General features: G+C 40.8%; 1 protein-coding gene across 2 annotated transcripts in view; it reads right to left on the bottom strand.

Moving 5' to 3' along the window:
* The window catches only part of LOC116463177 (peptidyl-prolyl cis-trans isomerase-like 4), a 41,170-nt gene extending 36,603 nt beyond the window's left edge, over nucleotides 1-4,567 (bottom strand). Inside the window, exons 1-2 of one of the 2 annotated variants that reach the window (XM_032146167.3) lie at nucleotides 4,477-4,567; nucleotides 63-130 (exon numbers count right to left, since the gene is read on the bottom strand). In XM_032146167.3, the coding sequence (XP_032002058.1) occupies nucleotides 63-130; nucleotides 4,477-4,546 (138 nt within the window). In that variant the 5' untranslated portion in view covers nucleotides 4,547-4,567. The remainder of the gene's footprint in view (nucleotides 1-62; nucleotides 131-4,476) is intronic. The other variant, XM_058434497.1, reaches the window with a different exon arrangement.
* Nucleotides 4,568-12,383: the final 7,816 nt, after the last annotated feature.

Here is a 12,383-nt window from a genome sequence, read left to right as displayed (position 1 = left end):
ATTCACAGAGTTTGTTAGATAGTTCCAATAACAAAGGAAATGACTAATATCTACCAACTCACCTGTACATTGTGAATAAGGCAATAATTGTAATATTTTATTTTGCACAATTTCAAGAAATTCAAGCAGGCTGCAAGAAAGTAAATACCAAATTTATCACAGTAATCCACAAACACATTTTTAAACAAGTAAAGCCACAGTGAAATGTAATTTCTAAATTACTATTAAAAGAAAAAAAAAGTCAAATGTCCAAAGCTATAAAAAAGGGCAATAGGCCGGGCGCTGTGGCTCACACCTGTAATCCCAGCATTTTGGGAGGCCGAGGTGAGCGGATCACTTGAGGTCAGGAGTTTGAGACCAGCCTGGCCAATATGGTGAAACCCTGTCTCAACTAAAAATACCAAAAAAATTAGCTAGGCATGGTGGCGGGCACCTGTAATCCCAGCTACTAGGGAGGCTGAGGCAGGAGAATCACTTGAACCCAGGAGGTGGAGGTTGCAGTGAACCGAGATCGCACCACTGCACTCCAGTCTGGGCAACACAGCGAGACTCCATCTCAAAATAAAATAAAATAAAATAAAAGGGCACTAAGTCTAGGAAAAAAAAAACATTTTAAATTATCTTTTTTTTTCTTTCATAGGACTTTTGGGGCATCTGGGCTAATACAGAAAACTGACACTTATAAGCAATCATTTACTGATGGATTGATTTTATTACGAGAAAAAAGAACACTTAAAGAGCATATTGTAATAGAAAAGGATCTAGCAGAATATATAAAAATGAATACATTATATCAATTAGGAAAAAGTCAAACATCCAGGGTCATTTTTTTAATAATAGTTAAACAGCCCCTTATAAAAATCCATACACTTATGAACAATCTTTCTCATATAAATTAATCTGCTTATCCAATAAACATTTACTGAGTACCTTCTAGCTGCCTGACACCGCCATGACAAATGCCATTAAACTGTGGTCCCTGCTCTCAAAAAGTTCACAGTCTAGTCGTGGAAAGACACATTGACAAGTTCTTAAGGCACTAAGTTAGAAACCAGACAGACAGTAAGATATATGAGGCAATCCCTGCCCTCAAAAAGCTTACATTAAATTAGGGTCCTTACATCTGAACACAAGTAGTTACATACTGGGCATATCTAATTAATAACATGTGTGCCACTTATTTAAAATGGTAAAAAAGTGGTTTTAAAAATTCCACAAGAGTTCAAAAGATTGTTTCTGGCTAGGGAAATCAGAAAACCTCAGGGAAGGCTAGAGTGAAGGGTGAGCATTTTAGGTCTGGAAGACTATGAAAAGGCCTGGAAGTGGAAATTTAAATGTTTTAGGGGAGGTCCAAAACACCAAAGTTCTGTAATAGTCTGGTATTACATAGTAATAGAGGATGAAAAGACTGGAGAGAGATGGGGCTGAGCTGTTGAAGAGTGCTGAATATCAGTCTTGCAGTTGTTTTTCTTGAATATATTTCTGGGCTTCATGTTTAACAGATAGGAGTGGTCCTTTTACTAGTAAACAAAAATAATGAATTTAGGCAATGATCATCAATGGCTGCCAAAATCTTTAGGTCTTTCATCAAAATCCGATGGGAACAATTTACAAGCGCAACAAGGCCTTAACCCACTGACCAATTTTAACATCACAGAAACAGCCAACCAGACATCAAGTGCCTCCTGAATGTGATGCAGCTGAAAGTACACACTATCTTATATGAAATATTCTTGCCAAAAACATTAAACTGGAACCTAATCAAGACTCTGAAGCTAAAGAACAATTTATAGGAAACAGGGGACACAACAATATGTTAACACACCCAGTAAATAATCAGTCAAATCCAAAACAAGAGAAATTCTACAAGACAAAGCACCCAGGTTCTTTCTCAAATTTTTTTCAAGAAAAAAAGGGGGAGAACCAATAGATTAAAACATATATGAGACATTTTAACCAATATATGGACTTTAGGTCCTAATTTAAATCACCATATTTTTTAAAAGTTTATGAGATAGTAAGAAAGTTTAAATGATACTAAAAAATAATTGCTAGTTCTTTCAAAGTGTGATAAGATTTATGGTTCGTTTTTTATTCTTTTTTACAACTTGTTCTCTTTTCTTTAGTATTTTTCCCTTTTCCCTGTCAAGTTTTTTTTCTTTTTTTTAACCTGTCACTTATGTGGTACTTAAGCTCATAGTTCCATTTTTTCTTGTTTCTTTAAAGAGACCTTATATTTTAGAAATACATACTGAAGTAATTACAGATTAAATAGATGCACTGGAGGTGGGGGTATTATAAATGAAGCAAGATTGGCTATGTGTTCACAGCTGTCAAAGCTGGTCATGTGGACATGAGAGTTCACTTACATGATTCTCTCTACATCTGTGTTTTAAATTTTCTATAATAAAAAGTTAAAAAAGGAAGAAAGAATGGAAGGTAGGTAAGTCTGGATATGTTGACCATAGATTGATAAGTGGGTATAAATATAGCAGGTAAACAAGTAAGCACATCTCCAGTCATATGCTTACAAATATGTACAGGGGGTGGACTTATGTTTTGGTGTTAAGGGCTTATCTTTGCAGAACCACTGCTTGTTAATTGGGTGGGGTAGTTCTACCCCCCCTTTATTTTCTCACAACTCTGGGGAAAGAGGCCCATTTATTTTGCCAGGTGCTACTCTACATGGACAGAGTGTCAAAGGAACTCAAAGAAAAGCAAAATCAAGAGATAAAAAACAAAATTCCCTATAATATTCTTTGAAACAATGGATCCAGCTACCCTTAAAATCAAGCTTATCCCAGGATTATGAGGCAACCAATTATTTTCTTTGTTTATGCCAGTTTGAGTTGGGTTTCTATCACTTGCACAAAGGGTCCTAACTAATACAACACATTTATATCCATTAGTTATTATACTGAACCTCTAGTGTGTGCCCTAAAAGTAGCAGACATTGTACTAGGTACTCAGGATATAGAGATGATAATTATGGTATAGTTCCTGCTCTCATTGGAGTTTACATTTTTTTTTTTTTTTTTTGGAGTTTACATTCTTGAGCGAGGACACGACTTGTAAACAACACCAGGATAATAGGTAAATGTTAAAATAAAATGTGTCATGTGGTTTATAAAATACCTAAGACAGAGCAGAGGAAACCTCAGGTAACTCTGCTTAGAAAGGAGGGAGAGCTTCAAAGAAGAGATGACGCTTGATCTGAGATTTAGATAATAAGTAGTAAGTTTGCCAGAAGGACAATAGTGGAGAGGAATATTGGTTAAAAGAAACAGCAAAAGAATGGTAAAAATGGTACGGGAGAGTTTGTAGTGTTTTCGCCAGGTGGAGAAGACGGAGGAATAGCTGCGTGCGGGGGAAAGTGGAGCACGGCAGGAGGTAGTTATTGTACAATATTGCAACTTATTTCACCTTCTTTGATAGCCTCTGCATTCCATGTGGGTAGGACCCTGTTTATAAGTAATCTCTCCTGGTCTCAGTTTCTTCCTGACTCTGATACATTCTCCACACCGCTGCCTATTACGTTCTCAAAACAAGTATGCCATGCCTCAATCCTGCTTTTAAAATCTTCAAGGACTCTGATCATCAGTAGGGCACACAAGACTATTCACGACTGACCTAGGCGTATCTCACCAGACTCGAGTCTACCATTCCACGACTCACACCAGTCCTTCCAGCCACACCAAACTACTTGCCGTTTCCAGAAAATTCCAAACAAAGTCCAAGCTACGAAAACCCTCATTCCCATTCATCTTTGAAAGAACTAGTTCAAGTGTTCTATATAGTCTTTGCTAGCTTTGCTTCTTCCCATCCTCACCAAAGAAGCCGCCCTCCTCTGGTTTCCATGGCAACTTACACATTCTTCTACCATAACACATAGAAAACTAAAATGGGTTCCTGTGTTTACGTCCCCCAATGGAAAATCAGACCCTCAGGGGCAAGAAGCCAAGCCCAGGACTTAGCCCAGTGCCTCGAAGGCTCAGTCCACACTCCAGACCTCTTCCTCCTCCACCTAAGGAGTATGCCCACACTCGCTGCGCCAAGCACACCCTAACTGCCTTCATCAAGATTTAACCGATTACATACCAAGCAATAGTTCCTGTGTTCCTTTCACGAGTAAACACAATAAAGGCACAAAAGCTATGGGTATTGTATGTGCAGCTCGAATCACACACACACACACACGCCCCACACACACACTCCCAAAGGCAATTAATGACCGCAAGCACCCTCCACCGGACTGGCCAACACAAAATACGGGAGAAGGGCTGCCAAGGCTCAAACGAATTCCCGTCACAAAAACTTTTCTAGCCAAGGCCAGTTAATAAAACAGCCCAGTCGCGGGCACCAGCAGCCCAGAAGCTCGAGCTCTAGCCAATCTCTGCCCTGGACTGGGCAGAGAAGGGAAAGTAGGGAGACAAGCTCGGGGACCCCGGCGACAGGTGAGTGGGGCTCAAGCCTCACCACGCGGCCGCTCCTCGGTGTACAAGTCGATGACGACGTCGCCCAAAGTGGTCTCCAGTAGAACCGCCATGGCGCCCGCTCCTCCTCCGCTACAAACCCCGGGCCGGAGGGGTGACGGGCGCAGGCCGTCGGCGTTGTCTACGCCACGCGTCACCCTCGGCGCGACCCCTCTTGCGTCATCTCGCTGGCGCCGCCCCCGCTTCCGGGCAGTTCCTTCCGGTCGGCGTGCGGGCGCCTGGCTGCCCAGCCGACTTACAGTTCGGGTTGGTCACGCCCCCGGCGCGGCCGTTTTGAAAATCCTGGTCCGCCCTTGGCGATTTTGGCGGAAGCCTGTCCCTCAGAACGGTCTCAGTATAGTGTTTTGTGCCCCGTTTGTGTCTGTCTCAAGAGCAGAGCGGCCCTTTTATCCACCAGGGGGCGCCCGCGGCGTGATCTTCTCCACCTATTTGGGCGGACTCCTCCGGGTTTCCTCGTCAGTCTCCTTTTCGCAAAACAACTTTGGGCCTCTACTAGGGGTTTCCGATTCTAAGAACTAACATTTTGTTTTGTTTTCTGTTTTGAGACAGGGTCTCGTTCTGTCGCCCAGGCTGGAATGCAGTGGCGCGATCTCGGCTCACTGCAACCTCCACGTCCCAGGCTCCAGCGATTTTCCTGTCTCAGCCTCCCAAGTGACCACAGGCGCGCGCCACCACGCCCGGCTAATTTTGTTCTTTTATTTTTTGTAGAGATGGCGGTGGGGGGAGGTGGTCTCACTGTGTTGCTCAGGCTGGTCTCGAACTCCTGAGCTCAAGGAGTTCGAAGTCTTCCCGCCTTGGCCTCCCGAAGTGCTGGGATTACTGGCGTGAGCCACTGCGCCTGGCCAAAACTAACATTTTGCCATGCAAGTTTATTCCCCAGACACTCTTCTGGGCAAGGCTGTCAGTCTCTCTTACGACATTTTACACATAATCTCCAATAACTTCACATCTGACGAAAAGCCAAAGCTTTTTTTTTTTTTTTTTGAGACGGAGTCTCGCTCTGTCGTCCAGGCTGGAGTGCAGTGGCGCGATCTCGGCTTACTGCAAGCTCCGCCTCCTGGGTTCACCCTATTCTCCTGCCTCCTCCTCCCCAGTAGCTGGGGCTACAGGTGTCCGCTATCACTCCCGGCTAATTTTTTGTTTTTAGTACAGACGGGGTTTCACCGTGTTAGCCAGGATGGTCTCAACCTCCTGACCTCGTGGATCCGCCCGCCTCGGCCTTCCAAAGTGCTGGGATTAAAGGCATGAGGCTGTACCTGGGCTTTTTTGTTCTTTACCTGACTTCAAACTCTACTATAAGGCTATAGTCACCAAAACAGCATGGTACTGGTATAAAAACAGGCAAATAGATCAATGGAACAGAATAGAGAACCCAGAAATAAAGCTAACAGCCAATTGATCTTAAAGCAAACAAAAACATAAAGTGGGGAAAGAATACCGTATAAACGGTCCTGGGATAATTGGCAAGCCACATGTAGAAGAGTGAAACTGAATCCTCATGTCTTACCTTATCTAAAAATCAACTGAAGATGGATCAAAGACCTCAATCTAAGACCTGAAACCATCAAAATTTTAAAAGATAACAGAAAAACTCTTCTAGACATGGGCTTAGGCAAAGACTTCATGATCAAGAAGCCAAAAGCAAATGCAACAACAAAAAAAGATAAATATATGGGACTTAATTAAACTAAAAAGTTTCTGCACAGCAAAAGAAATAATCAGCAGAGTAAACAGACAACCCACAGAGTGGACAAAAATTTTCACAAACTGTGCATCCAACAATGGACTAATATCCAGAATCTGCAAGGAACTCAAACAAATCAGCAAGAAAAGAAAAATAGTCTCATCGAAAATTAGGCTAAGGACATGAATAGACAATTCTCAAGAGAAGATATACGAATGGTCAACAAACATGAAAAAATGCTCAACATCACTAATTATCAGGGAAATGCAAATCAAAACCACAATGGGATACCACTTTACCCCTGTAAGAATGGCCATAATTTAAAAAAAAAAAGATATTGGCATGGATATGGTGAAAAGGGAACACTTCTACACTGCTGGTGGGAATGTAAACTCGCACAACCACTATGGAAAACATTATGGAGATTCCTTAAAGAACTAAAAGTAGATCTACCATTGTGATGCAGCAGTTCCACTTTTGGGTTTCCACCCAGACGAAAAGAAGTCATTACATGAAAAAGACACTTGCACACACATGTTTATAGCAGCACAATTCACAATTGTAAAAATATGGAACCAGCCCAAATGTCCATCAGTCAACGAGTGGATAAAGAAAATGTGGTAATGGCCGGGCGCGGTGGCTCACGCTTGTAATCCCAGCACTTTGGGAGGCCGAGGCGGGTGGATCACGAGGTCAGGAGATCGAGACCATCCTGGCTAACATGGTGAAAACCTGTCTCTACTGAAAATACAAAAAATTAGCTGGGCGTGGTGGTGGGTATCTGTAGTCCCAGCTACTCGGAAGGCTGAGGCAGAAGAATGGCGTGAACCTGGGGGGTGGAGGTTGCGGTGAGCCGAAATTGCATCACTGCACTCCAGCCTGGGTGACAGAGCGAGAGTCCATCTCAAAAAAAAAAAAAAAATTAGCTGGGCGTGGTGGCACACACCTGTAATCCCAGCTACTTGGGAGGCTGAGGCAGGAGAATTGCTTGAACCTGAGAGGCAGAGGTTGCAGTGAGCCAAGATCATGCCACTGCACTCCAGCCTGGGTGACAGAGAGAGTCTCCAACTCAAAAAAAAAAGGAAAGAAAAGAAAAGAAAGTGTGATATATATATACACTATGGAATACTACTCAGCCATAAAAAGAAACAAAATAATAGCATTTGCAGCAACCTGGAAGGAGTTGCAGATCATTATTCTAAGTGAAGTAACCCAGGAATGGAAAACTAAACATTGTATGTTCTCACTTATAAGTGGGAGCTAAGCTATGAGGATGCAAAGGCATAAGAATGATCCAATGGACTTTGGGGACTCAGGGGGAAGGTTGAAACGAGGTAAGGAATAAAAGACTATAATTAGGTACAGTGTACACTGCTCAGATTATAGGTGTACCAAAAGTTCAGAAATCACCACTAAAGAACTTATCCATGTAACCAAGTACCACTTGTTCCCCACAAACTATTAAAATTTAAAATTTAAAAATTTAAAAAATTTTAAAGTAATTGACAATAAAAAACACAAAAAAGTAGAATGATTTCAAATAAACAACCTAATAATGCACTTAAAGGAACTAGAAAAGCAAGAACAAATCACACCCCCAAATTATGAGAAGAAAAAATAAAGATCAGAGTAGAACTAAATCAATCTGAGACTAAAAAATTACAAAGGATCAATGAAACAAAAAGTTGGTTCTTCAAGAAACTAAACAAAATTGATAAACTGTTATCTAGACCAACCAAGAAAAGAATACTCAAAGAAACAAAATCAAAGATGAGAAAGGAGATATTAACATTGATGCCACAGAAATACAAAAAAATTATCCGAGACTTTTATGACTATATGCTGACAAACTGGAAAACCTAGAGGAAATGTATAAATTCTTGGACACATACAATCTACCAAGACTGAATCAGAAAGAAACAGAAAACCTGAACAGACTAATAATGAGTAACAAGATTGAATCAGTAGTAAAAAATCTCTCAACAATATAAAGCCTAGGATCAGATGGATTCACATCCAAATTTGCCCAAATGTACAAAGTAGAACTAATGTCAATCCTCCCGAAATGATTCCAAAAAAATTGAAAAGGAGGGAATTCTCCCTAATTCTTTTTTTTTTTTTTTTTTTTTTTTTGAGACAGAGTCTCGCTCTGTCACCCAGGCTGGAGTGCAGTGGTGCAATCTCGGCTCACTGCAACCTCCACATACCGGGTTGAAGCAATTCTCCTGCCTCAGCCTCCCGAGTAGCTGGAACTACAGGTGTGCACCACCATGCTCGGCTAATTTTTGTATTTTTTAGTAGAGATGGGGTTTCACCATGTTGGCCAGGCTGGACTCGAACTCTTGACCTCGTGATCTGCCCACCTCAGTCTCCCAAAGTGCTGGGATTACAGGCGTGAGCCACCATGCCCGGCCCTCCCTAACTTTATGAGGCCAGTGTCACCTTCATATCAAAACCAAACAAGGACAAGAAAAGAGGAAACTACAGGCCAATATCCCTGATGAACATAGATGCAAAATCCATAGAAGAAGACACTAGCAAATCAAATCAGCAGCATTTCTAAAACTAATACACCATGATCAAGTGTTATTTATACCTGGGATGCAAAGATGGTACAACATATACAAATCAATAAATGTGATACATCACATCAACAGAATGAAGGACTAAAACCATATGATCATCTCAATAGATGCAGAAAAAGCATTTAATAAAATTCAACATCCATTCTTGAGAAAAACTCCCAACAAACTAGGCATAGAAGGAACATACCTCAAAGTAATAAAGGCCACATATAACAAATCCACAGCTAGCATTATACTGAATTCAGAGAAGTTAAAAGCCTTTCCTCTAAGAACTGGATCAAGACAAGGATGCCCACACTTACCACTCCTATTCAACATAGTACTAGAAGTCATACCCAAAGGAATCAGGCAAGAGAAAGAAACAAAAGGCATTCAAATTGGAAAAGAAGAAGTCAAACTACCTCTTCTTGTTGACGATATGATCTTATATGTAGAGAAACCTAAAAGACTCCACCAAAAAACTCTTAGATTTAATAAATAAATTCAGTAAATTTGCAGTTAACAAAATCAACACACATAAATCAGTAGTGTTCCTGTATACCAATAATGATCTAGCCAAGAAAGAAATTAGAAAGGCAATTCCATGTACAATGAATACAAAAAAAACCCAACATACCTAAAAATAAATTTAACCAGGGAAGTGAAATATCTCTACAAAGAAAACTATAAAACACTGTTTAAAGAAATTTGAAGATGACACGAATGGAAAATATCCCACGCTCATGAACTGGAAAAATTAATATAATTAAAATGATCATATTGCCCAAAGTAATCTACAGATTCAACACGATCCCTATTAAAATACCAATTTGTTTTTTATAGAATTATTAAAAACAATCCTAAAATTCACATGCAACCAAAACAGAGCCCAAATAACCAATGTAATCCTGAGCAAGAAGAATGAAGCTGGAGGCATCATATTACCTGACTTCAAAACATATTACCATAACAATATAGTAACCAAAACAGCATGGTATTTGTATAAAAGTTGACACACAGACAAATGAAAGAGAATAGAGAACCCAGAAACAAAGCCATACATTTACAGCCAACTGATCTTTGACAAAGCTGAAAAGAGCTTATATTGGGAAAAGGACATCTCCTTCAATCAATGGTGCTGGGAAAATTGGATAGTCACATGCAAAAGAATAAAACTGGACACCTATCTCTCACCATATACAAAAATCAAGTCAAGCTGGATTAAAAAATTAAACATAAGATCTGAAACTACAAAAATACTGGACAAAAAACTAGGGAAACCTCTCCTGGACATTGGCCTAGGCAAATAATTTATGACTAAGACCTCAAAAGCACATACAACAAAAACAGAAATAGACAAATGGAAATTAATGAAACTAAAAAGCTTCAACATAGCAAAAGAATCAGCAGAATGAAGAGACAACCTGTTGAATGGGAGAAAACATTTGCAAACTATTCATTCAACAGGGGACTAATATCCAGAATATATAAGGAATGCGACTCAACAGGAAAAAACAATCTCTTTAAAAAGTGGCCAAAGTCGGCTGGGCATGGTGGTTCACACCTTTAATCCTAGAACTTTGGGAGGCCAAGGTAGGAGGATCCTTTGAGCCCAGTTCAAAACCAGTCTGGGCAACATAGCAACATAGCAAGACCCTGGGCAACATAGCAACATATCAAGACCCTGTCCCTTATTATTTTTTTAAAGTGGGCAAAGAACATAAATAGGCATTTCTCAGAAGAAGACATACAAATGTCCAACAGATACATGAAAAAATGCTCAACATCTCTAACTGTCACAGAAATGCAAAGCAAAACCACAATGAGATATCTTACCATTTGGAATGGCTATGATTAAAAAAACAAAAAATAACAGATGTTGGCAATGATGCAGAGAAAAAAAACTTTTATACGCTAGAAGAATGTAAATTAGTATAGCCACTGTGGAAAACAGTATGGGTATTTCTCGAAAAACTAAAATAGAATTACCATTCAATCCAGCAATCCCACTGCTGGCTATCTACCTGAGGAAAAAGAAATCAATATATCAAAGGAATATCTGCACTCACATGTTTATTTCAGCACTATTCACAATAGAAATATAGAGGATCAACCTCAGTGTCCATCAACAGATGAACAGATTAAAAAAAAGATATATATATACACAATTGAATACTATTTGGCTATTAAAAAGAATGAAATAATGTCATTTATAGCAACATGGATGCAACTGGAGGTCATTATCTTAAGTAAAATATGCCAGGCACAGAAAGAAAAAATATTGCATGTTCTCATTTACATGTGGGAGCTAAACAATTGGACCACATGGAGGTAGAGAATGGAAAGGTACATGACAAAAACTGGGTAAGGTGAGTGACGGGGAAAGGGAAGGATGAAGTCAAGTGGGTTAAAGGGTATAAACATACAGTTAGATAGAAGAAATAAATTCAGTGTTTGATAGAAGAGTTGGGTGATGTTAGTCAAACAAAAATGTACTGTACTCAGGTGATACATACCCTACATACCCTGACTTGATCACTATACACTACATACATATAACAAAGTTTCATATATACCCCATAAATCTGTACAAACATAAATAAATAAAAACACAAATAGATTGGTTGGGTTGTATATGAGAGGTGCACTCCCAGAGGTCCCCCCAGGGCATGAGCTCTGGATTGGCTGTGTTGTATATGAGATGTGAACTCCCAGAGGTGCCCAGGGAAGTAGTTTGCGATTTCTAGGAATTAGCTAACCCTCGGAGGGGCAGTGTCTCCAGAGCCAGCAAGGCCCCAGATGCCATAGCATCAAGAATACAGAAAATAGGCAAATATAGTTAATACATATGGCTATGAAGTTGCCTGTCATTTTAGCACCAACTGAGGTAAAGAATGATAAAGTGAGGCTTTTATATTCTAGTGAATTAAATAAAGTGAGTCCTGACTCAAAAGAAGAAAATCCACTCCCAAGAGGGAAATCCACTGAAGGCAGAGGAAAGACACCCTACACTCTGCTTCTAATTCCAAGTAGAGGCTTCTTTCATTTCTAAAGGTGTTTTAAAAAGTCAAATAAGGCTGGGCACGGTGACTCACACCTGTAATCCCAGCACTTTGGGAGGCTGAGGCAGGTGGATCATGAGGTCAGGAGTTCAAGACCAGCCTGGCCAACACGGTGAAACCCCATCTCTACTAAAAATACAAAAATTAGCCAGGTGTGGTGGCAGGCACCTGTAATCGCAGCTACTTGGGAGGCTGAGGCAGGAGAATTGCTTGAACCCGGGAGGCAGAGGTTGCAGTGCTCTGAGATCGTGCCACTGCACTCCAGCCTGGGTGACAGAGCAAAACTCCATCTCGGGGGAAAAAAAAAATGTCAAATAAGACAAATGAAAATGGCGGCCGGGCGCGGTGGCTCACGCTTGTAATCCCAGCACTTTGGGAGGCCGAGGCGGGCGGATCACGAGGTCAGGAGATCCAGACCATGGTGAAACCCCGTCTCTACTAAAAATACAAAAAAAAATTAGCCGGGCGTGGTGGCGGGCGCCTGTAGTCCCAGCTACTCGGAGAGGCTGAGGCAGGAGAATGGCGTGAACCCAGGAGGCGGAGCTTGCAGTGAGCCGAGATTGCGCCACTGCACTCCAGC

The sequence above is a fragment of the Hylobates moloch genome, unplaced genomic scaffold (assembly GCF_009828535.3).
Source record: "Hylobates moloch isolate HMO894 unplaced genomic scaffold, HMol_V3 SCAFFOLD_28, whole genome shotgun sequence".
Taxonomy (NCBI): domain Eukaryota; kingdom Metazoa; phylum Chordata; class Mammalia; order Primates; family Hylobatidae; genus Hylobates; species Hylobates moloch.
This window is presented reverse-complemented; position numbering and strand designations above follow the sequence as displayed.